This window comes from Plectropomus leopardus, chromosome 6, assembly GCF_026936395.1.
Source record: "Plectropomus leopardus strain MGB_pleo_1.0 chromosome 6, ASM2693639v1, whole genome shotgun sequence".
NCBI classification, from domain to species: domain Eukaryota; kingdom Metazoa; phylum Chordata; class Actinopteri; order Perciformes; family Serranidae; genus Plectropomus; species Plectropomus leopardus.
This window is the reverse complement of record NC_142181.1, coordinates 33,761,290-33,776,735: the sequence shown is the minus strand read 5'-3', so window position 1 is coordinate 33,776,735 and position 15,446 is coordinate 33,761,290. Positions and strand designations below refer to the sequence as shown.

At 39.2% G+C, this 15,446-nt stretch overlaps 1 protein-coding gene and 1 long non-coding RNA gene across 2 annotated transcripts in view; one reads left to right on the top strand and one right to left on the bottom strand.

Moving 5' to 3' along the window:
- The window catches only part of gpr4 (G protein-coupled receptor 4), a 76,602-nt gene extending 68,586 nt beyond the window's left edge, over window positions 1-8,016 (top strand). Inside the window, exons 3-4 of the mRNA XM_042486021.2 lie at window positions 2,391-2,655; window positions 3,815-8,016. Of these exons, the coding sequence (XP_042341955.1) occupies window positions 2,391-2,655; window positions 3,815-4,536 (987 nt within the window). The 3' untranslated portion in view covers window positions 4,537-8,016. The remainder of the gene's footprint in view (window positions 1-2,390; window positions 2,656-3,814) is intronic.
- LOC148189445 (uncharacterized) overlaps window positions 1-15,446 on the bottom strand; it is a 156,992-nt gene that overhangs the window by 134,926 nt on the left and 6,620 nt on the right. The window lies entirely within an intron of this gene.

The window sequence follows — 15,446 nt, the reverse complement described above, 5'->3', positions numbered from 1 at the left end:
CACGAGAACTTCTCTGTCTAGCCGCTCTGACTGATCCGGCAGTGCTGTGTCATGACAGACTCAAAACGCAACCGGTGGTGATTGATGGATCACGGAGCACAGAGCAAATCCACAGCGGAGCCGTAACGCAACGCACATGCAGGCGGTAAAAATCTGGCGTTAGAGCCAAGACAACAGTGGAGATAACAAAAATGGGGACTAATTCATTTCATATCATGGCTAAATTCAGTGGATCATAATCAGTGAAATTGATCTGCAGATGCTCCAGTTTAAAATGAGACAAAACTTTTCCATTGATGTCATTTTCTAAGCCATGACAAAGGACAGAATGTGGCCTTTAACAGACAGTAAGCTGACTTCAAATAAACATGCTTGCTAACAGCCAGTTATGAGGAGTGAAGAGTCCTCAGTCAATGACCATTTAAAATAGTCAATAAAACAGGATTTTCAACAATTATGAATCACTGAATCTATTAGATGATTGTGAGCATTAGGGCTGGGGCGACGCGTCAACGTGATGGATTCCATGAATTTACACCAGAAGCACCTCCATGGCCGGCTCGTGGCCTGCTCGCGCTCTGCAGCGATCGTTTCAGGGTATAGTCTATTTTGTGCATGAGCTGTGAGCGATCGCGTCAAGCCTGGCAGGAAGTCAAAGAAACAACGAGAGAATCTGGTCAATTTTCACAATAAAACAATTTTCAAAATGAAACACCGCGTTTGTTAAATGCAACGCCATATTTGTGTGCGTTTATATATTTGTCAGTATCTAAAGAGATGCGCTTCACAACGCTTCCTCGCCCTGTGTGTCCCTGGTGTAATGAGAGCTTGAGTAGCGCCGGGCGTGTTGTTTTTTTGTTTAGGCACTTGTGTATCAAGTTAGAGCGTGCACACTGCTCGCCCGAGCAGCGCTTGTCAGGTGCGTCTGAGCTGCGTGTCAGCTCCAGCACATCTAGAGAAAAGATGGCTCGCCGTTTTTTTTACGCCTGATGCTCGCATTTGTTGACTCTACACCACTTTATACTGCAGTTTAAAGTCTCTCTCTGTCACAGAGATGAGTAAATACAAAGATGTTTGTTTTACCTCAACTTCCTTGCTTCCCTTTCAAAACAAAAGCTATCTGACTGTGTCTCTGTGGACAGAATGCCATCAGCTGCTGATACAATGCATTTTATTTTGAAACATTTACAGGATGGGGTTGTCAACTGCGCAGGAGCTTGTACAACTTCATAAATGAGTGGAACATGCTCTTGCATCAATTATATTTTGGAGAGACTTTATATCAGACTGTAAAACACAGATTACCAGTTAAGACTGGGCTATTGTTTGTTGGGGAATAATGCCCTGCAGTGTATGACAAGTTTTAAATGTTATATTTATTGAGTAGTAAAAAAAACAGTAATTAGATCAATTAAAAAAATAATCAATAGATTAATTGATTAATCGAAAAAATAATCTATAGATTAATCGATAAAGTGAGCATACAGTCATAAATGTGCACACAAAATATTAGGCTGACTGGTCAAGTAGCATTTAAGATTAGCTGCATAAGCTGCATATGGATAAATATGCACGCTCACACACACACAACGAAATTCATGATTTCTTCAAGGCATAATAAAAAAGCTTAATGGAAGCCTTACATGTTCCATGTTTTGACATTCAGGAAAACAAATGATTTTCAGCTGATGGAAATAAACACGCATCATTTGCATGTTATTTTCTGTCACATTTCATATTAAAAGCAGACAGACACTACTGCTGCCTACTATATTTTCATTGACTGTACTTAGGGCTGGGCAATATAAATATTATATATAGTATCGAGATATGAGACTGAATATCGTCTTAGATATTGGATATTGTTATATCATGGTATGGAATAAATTGTGTTTTTCTTGATTTTAAAGGTTGTATTACCTGAAAGTGATGCACTTTTCTGCGCTAATCAGACAGTTCTCCTTGTTTTAATACTTGCTTTTACCCACACAGTCATGATATCCACATTTTATTGACCAAAAATGGAACTGCATTAATATTTTTTGAAAGTACCAATAGTCATTCCTACAATATTGTCACATCAAAGACGGAATTTGGTAATTTAAAAAAAAAAAAAAAAATCAAAAAATTAAATGTTGGATTCTGAATAAAATGCTTTTGAGGAGATTTAAAAATAGAGATATATACGTATATCATGTATCAAGATAAAGCCTAAAAATATTGCAATATATATATGCATATAATGTTCAACCCATATTACCCATCTCTAACTGTACTGTACAAAAGCACAGAAGTTGAACAAAATAGTCTTACACTTTTAACATCTCTCATCCTATCCTTTTTTCCCCTTCATCCTTCCTTTCCCTCATTCATCACATCCCTCCATCTAGGTACGACAACGCAATGAGCTCGGCATCTACCTGATCAACCTGTCAGTAGCTGACCTCCTCTACATCACCACTCTTCCTCTGTGGATTGACTACTTCCTGCAGCATGATGACTGGATCCATGGTCAGGAGAGCTGCAAGCTGTTTGGCTTCATCTTCTACACTAATATCTACGTCAGCATTGCTTTCCTCTGCTGTATATCACTGGACAGGTATCTGGCTGTGGCATACCCTCTGCGCTTTGCAAAGGTGCGACGCATCAGAACAGGTACGCTGTCTTACAGACCCTAACCCTAATAAAAATTCACATCCTACTAAGTATTGGTTAAAGTGATATAAATGTGTCATTAGCACTTCTGATAGGTGGATCTAAAATAAAACATGTTTTGGGAGAAAAAGCAACCAACTTTCAGCTAAAACAAGATGCAGTACTTTAAAATCTGATCCACGGCATACTGCATCTTCTCCTGTTTTTGCGGTATAAAGAAAATGCATTTGAGGATTAGTTCCCCAAACTGTGCTGCTGCTGAGCCCAGAGAGGATGTGCACATTCAAATCTGATATTTCCTGAAATAACAGGAAATTCAGTTTGTGTACAGATTAGATCCCTTCCATGTCAAGTGAAGTTTTTATAAATAACTAATTAAGGCCCTGTCAAAATAATTACAGATACACAAAAATGGCCACAATCGCTCACCGGCCTTCAGCAGTCTCCCCTTGCCACATGGGTAGTTAAGTGTACATTTTGAAAAACACTTACAAGAGTTCTCATCATCATTGATCACTCAAACATATGAGTGATGATCTGGACATACTAAAGTTTTCCTTCCATTCCTTATTGACAACAATCAGACTCTGGAAAGTGCCCCAGCATCTGCTGGACTTGATCTAGAACCTTAGTTTCTGCGGGACATGAAACCACGGACGCAACATGTAGCAAAAACGTATCCTTAAACAAGCTGTACTGTGGTGTCACTCATTTATCCAACTTTTTTGTGTATCCGTGAATGCAGCGCAGTGGGCTGGATTCTTTTTTATCTCCTTTGCAGTTGAATGTCACTCATGGGATGGATAATTGATCTGTTGATACGTTCACAGCTTATCAGATCAATGGATGAGAGAAGATTTTTCAGATTTTGTAAATGAAAGAGAGTTTTAGGCCCTACAGAGTGAACGGTTTAGTTTCACTTTTAATGCGCCTGATGTTCTGCTGCTCCTCTCTGCCTCTTCTGCGCTATAAACAACCCAACGTTTATATTTCAATACTGCTCCTAATTAACAGTCCAGCTCCATTGAGACTATGGTGGCCCGTAGGTTGGCCCAGAGGGTACCCTATTTTCTTGTAATACAGTAGAGTATTCACATAGTTTCTACAGAAGTCAAACATTTCTCACCCTTCTTCTTTTCCTCCCTTGAACTCCCTGCAGCTATCCTGGTCAGCGCCATGGTGTGGATCATTGAGATCATTGCCAACTCTGCTCCTCTCTTCCATGACGAGCTGTTCCAGGACCGCTTCAACCACACATTCTGCTTTGAGAAGTATCCCATGCAGGACTGGGTAGCAGGGATGAACCTCTACAGGACATTCCTAGGCTTCCTCGCTCCATGGACAGCTATGCTTGTTGCCTACCGTGGGATCCTGGCAGCAGTGCGCTGCAACGTCTCAACAGAACGGCAGGAAAAAGCCAAAATCCAGCGTCTGGCCTTGAGTCTGATCCTGATCGTTTTGCTCTGCTTTGGACCGTACCACATCCTCCTTCTGGTGCGGAGTGTCATGTTTCTAAGGAAGCCATGTGACTGCGGCTCAGAGGAGAGCCTGTTTGCAGCGTACCATGTATCGCTGGCGCTGACCAGCCTCAACTGTGTCGCCGACCCCATTTTGTACTGTTTTGTCAATGAGGGCGCTCGGCACGATGTTGGTCGAGCTCTTTCAGCTTTGCTCTCTGCAGCTTGTAACAGAGGCTCCTCTTCCTCACCATCACACGCCGACATACTTAATGCTGGTTCAGTGACTATGGAAACGCCGCTGTCAGCAAAGAAGCAGCCTTGTGTGTACGCGGATGGGGCCAAAACAAGCAGTTACAAGACAGAACTGGTGGCCCTGAAGGAGGAGTGCCTACAAATGACCATCCTCAGTGTTAGGAAGTGACTTGTACCTGGACCACAGTGTAGGAGGCCCAAACTGCTCAGCTCAGTGGATGGAGACAGCTCTTAACACTGACAGGGTCTAATGTGTGAAATCAGACACATTTGTAAGGCTGTAGATTTATGGGGTAAAATCTTCTATTAAAAGCCAGAATGGGAATGAGATTCATGAAACATGACATGTTTCAATATTACATTTTGCATTAGAACACTACTCAGACCAGAAAACAATATTAATATTGTTTGGAGAACACTACTAAGACAAGAAAACAATATTAATATTGTTTTCTGGTCTGAGTAGTGTTCTCATGCAAAATGAGAAGACTACTTGGCTATTGCTAGATTCTTACAATTAGTGGGGCAAACAATGTTAAATTTTGCCTGAGGGTGGCACTTGAAGTCATGCTGTAAATCACAAGATTTTATTCTTTGTATGACAACCATTTAAGCACATCTGACACTGACTTTAGGTGCTAAATTGTGTATTTGCGTTCCAGTGCTGCTCACACTGACACAAAAATGGCATGACTCAGTCATAAACCAGTTAATAACTGTAAAAACTGTAAAATTGTCATTCCTGACACTGTATGTGTGACAGGCACAACAGCAGGATTACAGATACTGAAATGGCATTTGTCCTCTGAAAAACTCCCTGAATATTCCAATGCCTGATTTGAAAACCAAATACCTACCCAGTTAACAAATACTCAAATAGCCGAATATCAAATCAAATCATATTAAATATATGGGTCCAGCCCCACTTGGATGAGAGGCGAAATATCTTCAAGAAACTCAGGCAAGTCCAGTTGCCTGCAATTTAGCACCTAAAATGACCATGACATGGATGACTGGGAATCTTCACCATCTGACACTGACAGCTTATTGGGCTCAGTTCTTTGTTGATTTGGTACACTGTTCATTCGTTCAATGCGCTGTAGTATTTCAGCCTCTACACAGCTGCACTGCATGTTAACATTGCATGTTAACATGCAATGTTGTTATTAATCTCAGAGTGCAGGTGAGGCTATTCAGGATTCAGTCATATAGCCTTAGTGGTATCCTCATGAAGCATTGGACTGCAGGTAACTTTGCTCTTTCTGGTGAACCTATATGAAAAGTTGGGGGAGCACCAAAGTCTGTCTGTACCAAACTGCATCACAATCCATCCAGTTTATGCTGAGATAGTCTGGACCAAAATGCTGGACCAACAGATAAACAGACTGGCTGACATCCCTACAGTCATCTCACTGGTGCAGCTAATAAGGATCTCATCAAACACCATTTGGACAACTACCCACTCTGCCAGGAGTAATTTACCACGACTAGGAAGATGTTGTGGAATATTTAAGTGGAATTATTTAAAAAGACCACATTCTGCATGGTTGAATATTGTTAGCTGCTGAATGAACACCAAACTGGGCAAAAGGCTGATGTAGATGATTGGGGTCTGATACCAAAATTGACCGCTTTGGATTTCGGACAAAGAGCACAAGGGTAATAAAAACAATTGTTGATTACTGGTCAAAAACATTTCTGTGCTTGTTGGAAATGTCTTAACTGTTGTATTCATTTTCTGCAGGTAATAATGAAGCCTTATAAAGTACCTCAGCTCATAAACTGTGATAGTAAGAAGGCTTAGAGTAGAAGTGTCTATTATGTTATGTGAGCAACGTTTTTTTTTTTTTTAACCACAAGCAGAAAAATAAACAGAACTCATTCCACAGAGACGACAGAAAATCCCAAACCAAAGCCTGTGCTTAGCTCCAGTCACATTTATCAGTTACATCAACTACATTATGTGGGGCCAACTATCTCTCAATTTATGGCATTCTTCATGTTTGGGCTTTGGTAAAGGCTACCCACACAACAAATACTGTTTACATTTCTGTTAAAGAGGGATGCCTTCTGACTTTAACGGTCCCAAAATTTCTAAATGATAAACAGAAAACCTAAATTGTCTGATTTTTTTTTTTTTTTTTTTTGACAAGTTTCTGGATCCTTGTTTACCCTAAGAGATAGATTTGTACATTGCTTCTTAATTCAAGTGGCACTCCTGTCTGCTAATAGATTGTTGTATTAGAGAAACAAATTAAGAGACATTTCTTTTTAACATCAAAAGTGTGATGAGTACATTAAGAAAAACTGATACGGGATATCCATATAAAACCATCTCCAGTGGTCAGAAGAACTGATGCAGGAGCCACTTTAATGATTCATTAAACAGGTTAAAAATTAACAGCAGGCATGTCTCTCCTTTTGTACATGATGCTGATTGTACTTTATGTAAATATAACCAACATGTTTGATCTGCCAACACTTGATTAGCTGCCATACTTTGCCATATATTGACTACTTTCTGAAGTCAAGTGAGAAAAAGAGATCATAAAAAGTGTTTTGCGTGCTTATATTTGACCATAATTTGACATTGAACTGACATTTAGTGATTTTCATTTATTTAGTTGGCAGCTTATTGTTTCAATTAATCCAACATAAAGTGACCAAACAGCTTTTTTGACATTCACAAAACTTAATGGCTGCATCTACAAGAGAACATTAAATACTATACATATAGTCAGGGTTTCCAATGCATTAATTTATTTGTGGTGGCCCATCATGATTAAAACATCTGCCACCACATATTGATTTTATTATTTTATATTTTTGGAGCTGGATTGTTCATGAGGAGATCTATTAGAAAATACATACCATTCGCTTATTCATGCGCAGCAAAATGTTCAGAGAGCAGAGCATACTCTGGGAACAGATGGAGAAGCAGAACGCTACAGTGAAAGTGAAACTTTAGCGTTAATTGTGCAGGGTCTAACAGCTTGCTTTCACTCGTTTCTGCATGGCTGCCACTCTCGTCTATCAATCTGATCTGAAAAAACGTCTGAATTTTAGGAGGGGACACAGAATGATAAAAAAGGGGTACACACATGGTAAAAAAAAAACCAACCAAAACAGAAGTCTCAACAGTTTCAGCTTCTAAGATGAGGTTTCTAGCTTTCAGCTTGAACTTTAAGCTTCCTCTGTTATCTGTTTTTTTTTCTTTTCTTTTTTTTTTTTTTTTTTTCTTTTTTTGCACATCAGTGGTTAAAACATGACAAACTTGACAAATTGTCTGTTAACATACAGAATGTCTTGCTGTGTGTTCAGATGTTGTGCAATGATATACAAACTTTCAGTTTAATTGGCCAGCAATTACATTTTAAAGGTAAGACATGTTTTGGAAAGACTGTAGGTGATCACAGCAACACATTTTTTTATGTTGTGGTATGAAGGTATTCCTCTCCTCAGCGGCCTGATATTAAGGCAGATTTTCTGGACACTTTCAGCTCTTCAGTGATGCCCTAAACGCTGCTGTGAATCAATGCTTTTGTTGTGCATCTGCATGTCAGTGTGAGAGAGGAGGCACCAGGCTTCAAAATGAAAATTTGTTCAACAACAATGTCAGTGAAAAATAAATTATGCATTCGAAACACTGCCAGCTTGTGTTATTTGTTTGATTAGCTGAAAAAGCTGCATGGCAGCGGCAGCTAGATGAAGGAGCCTTTTTAAATGTAAATGAAATGAAGGAGGTGGACTGTTTATCATCATAATCTGTCTTCCTTTTTTAATCTATTGAATGTTATTATTTTTCCCCACCATCATTTCCTTCGATTTATTAACACTGTTCTGCAGCTGAAATCACTGAGATCTGGGAATACCATGACAGAAAGGCATCAGATGATCAAAGAAAGAAAACAAATGCAAAGTGTAAAATTATTCACAAAATTGAGAATATCGACACCAGTTATAGGCTGACATCCTGGTCCAACTTTGACCAACAGCAGTAATTAATTAAAACCAACAACAGTAATTAGTTAACAGTAATTAACAGCAGTAATTGGAACTGTTTGGTTTTGCAGCATCAGATCTTAAACAAACCATAGTCCGCGGCAAAGTTTGTGTAGAGGCTGCAACTAAAGGCAGCAGCACAACCAATTTATTTCAACATCTTAAACAGAGACATGCAGACAAGTGAGAGATATGTGTTTCACTCCAAGATGCACAAGACCATGTCAGCCCACAAATACCCCATAAAAAACAGCCAACATTAGTGGAATCATTTTTCCACCGTGACAGGAAAGTGACCCGCTGCAAAGCTGTTACTGACATAGTCACGCTGCATATTGCTAAAGATACAGTACCCATATATACAGCAGAAAAGCCTGGGTTTATCCACATGCTGAAAACTATTCACCCCAGGTATGAGCGACAAAGCTGCAAGTATTCTGCTCAAGTTGCCCTGGCTCATCTGTACAATTATACATGTAAAAAGATTACTAGAGAGCTGGAGGGAATGGAGTTTTACTCCACTACAACAGAGCTAAGGTCCAGTAACTTGAACACATTATTCGTTAACATACAACTAATGTTGAACGATTTCAGAATGGTCAATACTCTATTGTTTCAATCTCAAAACTGTACAATATGCAAAACTTGTTTTGAGTGATGAAATGAGTTTGGTGTGAAAAAATCAGAGATTGTATTTTTAGGCCATATCGCCCAGCCCTACTGTGTTAAAGACAAATGTAATGTTATTGCAGCAACACTTAACCCCTTATCTTAACACAATTACTTTTACTCCACCAGAGACTGCCTTAAAGGGTTACAGCACACCAACAACTGACTTTTTCGCTTGTGGACATTTTAAGCACATTTGATTTCCGATGGATTGGACGACATGTTGTTGGACCTAGTGAATTTGATGCATACTGAGATCTTAAACATCACAAAACCTATATCCATGCAACTCCTCCAAACAGGCTTGACAAATAGGGGTACGGGCAAAATGTGCAACAAAGCAGAGACTTTGGACAAAGAACTCTGCCTAAATCTGCAAAGCTGCAAGTATCTCCTGGTAACAGATCACAGCACTGACCAGCAGAGAGAGCAGTTTTGGTATGCTGCCAACTCAAAGTCACCTTCTTCTTGCTTCACTTTGTCCTGTTCCAAACTCCCCGAGCTGTACAGCTAATGACTTACCTGAAGGACGTACCGCAGAATGTGTGTGTGTGTGTGTGTGTGAGTGTGTGTGTGTGTATTTGCCAGTATTTACAGGAGCACATTCTGTGTGCTTGTGTGTTTATCTTTGACAATTTGTGTGTGTGTGTGTGTGTGTGTGTGTGTGTGTGCGTGTGTCCTTTCTGTTGTTCCCCGTACGTCAGTGGTAGCGTTATATTTACGACCCATCCTCATGGGGGCGGACACATTCACACTGTGTTATACAAGTGTAGATGTGTGTGAAAGAGAAAAGGAAGAAAGACTAGAGCTAGAAAGATAAGATTGTATAACAAACAAGAGTGAGCATATATTAAGGCAGACTATACATGAGTTTTTGTAGAAAGATGTGTGTTTCACTGGATGTGTGATAAAGAAAAGGATGATGAGCGCTCACACGTGCCTTTATGTTCTTGAAAGGAGAGGTACGACATAACTCATCTCTCTGAGGGAACATCGTCTCTCGCCCTCTATGCTTCATTGGTCACCTCTGCTATAGGTCTATATATAGTAGCTCACCAGAGGCCACGCTGCCATTACCAACAGCTCACCTGATTATGAGAGTGATCTATTATCAGGTAAGCATACAGAAACACCTTCAGGGCATAAAACATGGCTGTGCTGTTATTTTCATGAGATATTCAGATTTATTTCTGGCCTGAGTGCAGCCCAATGTAAAACTGGAGCAAACAGTTTAGCTAGAGGGCGGAGGGATGTGCACTCTTTCTCTCAGTCTTTTCTTACAGCTCATTAAACAAGTTGTATTAAATCAAAGATACAAAAAGGGAGATAATTATTCATTCAGTAGTGTTTTGTGGATACATTAGCTGAGTTCCTGTTACTGTTATGGCTTTATTCAACAACTTAAATTACATCAAGATTGTTTCAAAGCTGATCAAGGCTGTTTTTAAGATTATATGTTTTTTTGCCTTTATTGGACAGCACAGCTTAAACATGAAAGAGAGAAAGAGAGGGGACGACATGCAGCAAATGGCTGCAATGAAACTGAACCTGCGGCTGTGCAGTAAGGACACAGCCTGAGTAAATGGAGTGCTAAATCTACCAGGTGAGCAACTGGGCGCCCCAAGGCTTTTTTTTTAATCCAGACCAGCAGTTGTAGCAAAAGATGCTTCAATTTAACCTACATGAGCTGAATTTTTGGCCACATGGGGGCAGCAAAAACAACTGGCAGATATTATCTCTCTCTCTCTCTCTCTCTCTTTTAACTGAAGTCAACATTTAGTATGAAACATGGACTCATACAACCATAACAAAATGTAGCACAAACAATCAATATTGAGCTTTGTCTTGAATGCTACCTGGTGTAAATACACCAGAAGATTAGTATTGTAAATCTCATATTGCCTGCAAGACATGCTAAGTGAAAATGGAGGTCATATTTGCAACTTAAGCCTGATGAGGTTGTTTCATTCTGAAACATTTGCATGTGTAATACTGTATACTGGTTGTATTTTAGTAAAGTAAAAATATGTATGGTCATTATAACCTTGCTAAAATAAAGTTCAAAGTGGCCTAACACTTTTGCACAGTAGTGTATTGCTATATTTTAAAATGTCTTTTAAACTAAACTACTAAAATACAACATTATTGAATGAACAGCAGTTACAATAAAGTTAAATGGGTACCTACTGTCAAACAATAAAGTTGAATATAAGAAAGTTAAGTAAAGTACTTTTATGATGAAATTTTAAAAAGTATTGTTATAATGTTAAAAAATCAGAGCGGGACCCAGGGTGCTTTTATTTTTGATGGATCTGGCACGTTTTCGGGTCAGAAGTGTTGATGTGTTTGCTGTGGACTTGAAGCCTCCATTCAACAGTTGGATGTTAGCGTTAGCAGACAATTGAACAGATACCGCTGTGCCTTTAACTTTGAGGATTCATAGACTGTGAGCGGGCAACAAATTAACAGCACTCCAGTTCAAATATTACTAATATTTGCAAACCACACTGGTGCCCCGTGGTCACAAAATGTGACTAAAAAGTCTCAATTGGAGCTCTGCAAATACAAACACAAGCCTCTCCTACTCAGACTACCACCATTACCACTCATTAAGTTAGACTGTTACCACAGGGCTGTCAAACTTTATGATTCATTCACTATAAGCTGGAAAAAAACAGCTCTCCAGTTCATACTGTACATTCATAGTATTTGCATATTGCTCCATGGTTGCAAAAATGTGAGTAAATAGTTACGGTCAGGAGCTCTACAAAAGTCCTGCTTTGTGTGTGTGTGTTTGTGTGTGTGAGTAGGCTGAGAGCTGTAGGAGAGAGCGAGAGAATGGAAAAATTGCTTCCTTATAAAAGCAATGTGACAATTTTTACTTGATGTTCACAATAAAGTCATTTTATATAGCTTCATGAAATTGCTTAAGACAATAAAAAGCACACCCTCTGACATGTTTTTGAGTCTACAGCAGAGGTGTGGAGTTCACCAGAAAAACCCTCTGCCAGTTTTTTTTTTTTGAGGAAACAGATTATTCAGTTTGCATAATCTGGTTAAACTTCATATACATTTTTTAAACACTTGAAGATGTAATCATCACTAAAGCATGAGAGACAACAACAAAAATGTCAATGTTAACATGTTTATATTTAAGGTGTTTTGTGTTTCCGCAATGAAAGTTCCCAGTAGCTGCTGGCAGTAGCCTTTGATTAGCACAGTGAATTAACTTATTTTTTTCTAAGTCTGGAAAAAATGCAGCAAAACATCATCATAAGTAACTGATGTATGTAAAGTTGCCTCTGTAGGAAAAGTGGCTACATAACCTCCAAAACAAGCCATAACTTGACCGTGCACTTGCACACATGCACACTAGTCATACAGTAGACTGGGGTACTTAAAAAATAGCATCACAACCCTAATCTACAGCTTATAGTTTTCTACCATTGCATTATTTAGGGGAATCTAAGGAATTCTGGTTTTACATTGTTCCTCTATTCTTCCCGCAGCTGGTTAGTTGAATAATGCCGCTTGGAAGGGTATTTGACGGAACACATAAAGGCTTTCTTATTTCTCTGCTTTAGCTTCCCCTCCCTTTCTTTTAGAAATAGAAAATTATTTACAATTCATTTATTTGCACCTGAGTAATATTAACATAAAGTGTGAAGACAAGAAAACACAACACAATTTTAATCTCATGCTAACTCTATGAAGCAGTTGCTGAGCTGTTTATGCCTCAGCTGTGACCAATGTGACCCAGAATCCATTTTTAAGATGCATGTTAATCTAATTAGTAACTCATTCAGTTGTATTTCCATCCTGGCAGAGGAAGCAGGTCACCAGCCCCTGAACAGCCAGACAAACGTACAGCATTGTATAAATAGACTCAGATTGCTTTTGGATGCAGACCATGTATCGTGAACTGTGCAGGAGTCAAGAACAAAAGCCCCAATTTCTTACTGACAAGCGTTTACATTTTTAAATGTTATCACATGTTTGGAGAGGCGTTAAGGGTCCTTGTGGGCTGGAAAAGACCATGTGAGCCATCAGGTTTTTGTAAAATCCCCACAGTGAGAATCACACTCAGGGTCCTATTTAAACAATCTATGTCACATGGTCTAAAGTGCATGGCATGTGTGCACATAGGGTGTGTCTAACTCAACTTTTACAAGTTAAACAGTGCATAATCTTGACGCAAATTAAAACATACGGGTGAAAGGGTTTTATTCAGTTCCTTAATAAATTAGTGGTCAGGTCATGGCGAATCCTGCAAATTGGAGCAGCGAGCGGTTTCCTGCTGAGAATGATTCAGTAAGAGCAGTGATGTCATTGCAGCAAATATCATGGAACATTAAAGCAGCAAAATTAAAAGCTGTAGTTACAAACTTGACAGAGGAAACAGAACTAAACTTTTAGCCTCTGAAATAATCGATGGAGTTACGCTGGTCCTTGTGCATAAATGCTGCTATGTCTGCTGTCTCAAAACAGTAATACAGCATGCACCTGGCCCAATCTCATTTTAACACCTATAGAAGGGCCCACAGATGAGCACAAGTACTTATTCACACAATGTAGGAATTAGCTGTGAAAATGAGAACGGCATTGCTCTGATGCAGCAGGCATATGAATCAGTGTTTCCTCTACACTCATTTAGGAGTGGCCGCCGCTCCTTCAAATGTCGTTTTTTTTTTTTTTTTTTGTTTTGTTTGTTTTTTTTTTTAATTACAAACACACCACCACCGCATCACAGCACAGTCCTGCACTGCGTTGGGTGTCGCGAGTGCTGAGGCAGATAACTATCTTGCTCCGTATCTACTCTTTGGGGTAGATACCACCACCCCCTCCCACCCCCCAGCAGAACTAACTGGTGCCGACGTTAATTAGCTACTCGCATCCAGGCATCAGGTCAGAGAGTCAGAGGAGTGTCGGCTTGAAAATAGCGTGCAACTTACCGGAGAAAAGGTAGACTTATTAGCTTAAGAAAACTTATAATAGATTTTATTAGTTAAATAAACATTCGCAAAATATTGATGGCCAGCTAAGGTTACGTAGCTTAAGTTAATTGGGCCCGGTGCCAACTCAACTCAGTGTCGCTAACGTGAGTAAACTAATTGATAGCATTAAGCGATATACACGCCATGATGTAACTGTTGACTGCATTTTCAGATGAGCTTGTTCAAAATATTTTTCAAAAAAGAGAAAGACACCTGATGAGGATGGCGCTAGTCAGGTATCATTAGCCTTTTTACTGACTCAAATTATGATGGTTAGGTAAAAAATTATGTTCACACTTGTAATCAAATGTGACGTGAGTGTAAATTATCTAACGTTAATGTTTTATGTAATCGTATAAGACAAGTAACAGACAGGGAGGAGCAGTGGAACAAAGTGAAGGAGAGCAGAGTGCAGGAGGGGGAGTGCCGAGTGAAGGAGCAGGAGAGCAAAGTGATGGTGCAGGAGAGAGAGATGAGAGTAGAGGAGAAAAACATAAAGGGAAACACAGGCTATCAGGCTGGGACCCTAAATGGGTTGAAAAAAAAAAAATAAAAAAAAAAATGATTGTTTCTATTTGTAGGTGAAGACTGACTTGAGAAACAGGCTGCAGGGGATCACCTTGCAGCATGTATGCTGCTGAGCATCAGCGGGCCACCTCTTGGGGAATTTCCGTACAACAGAGCCTTAGAGCTGTTCTACAAAAAACCAAGAAAAATCCATTGTTCTGAGCCTGGGTGCAAACTTTGCCACTGATTACAGCCCCATCAAGAAATTATTATTTATTGTTTTTATTATTTTATTGTTGAATTTTTGTTATTATTTTTTATTTTTACATTCAGCCTTTAAAAAGCGTCATTTGTTTACGCCGCCACGGCTCCCCGGAGAGCCTGCCCCCCGCTGCTGCAAAAAATCCTAGAGGAAACACTGTGAATTAAATACTGATTTGTCTGTTTGTGTATCAGTAAAATCAATTTGTCATTGTCATGACTTGCTTACTATGATGCTCGTAGTTAGTGATGCATGTTAATGATTATTTCAGCCGATACCGATAAACCAATAATTTCCAGCTTCTCATGGCCAATAAGATACCGATAATCGAGAACTTCTTTTTGTTTGTTTTTCATTACCTGAGGGTATGAAAGGTAAAAGAAAGTCATTGTAAAAGAGCAAAATCAATTTCATTTTTATAATTTTTGTTGTTTATTTTCCTCTTATTTTTTTTATGTCAACTGGAATTGTACAAAAATAATGTTGAAAATAATATTCAGTTTGAGTTATAGTGGAAATATAGATTGGAACATTCCCCAAAAATGCCAAAAGCACCACAACTACAAAAAAGTCCATAAGTAGCCCTAACGGCTTTGTTGCGACCTCTGCATATTTACATATTGTTCTGCTTGTCAGGGGCTTGTT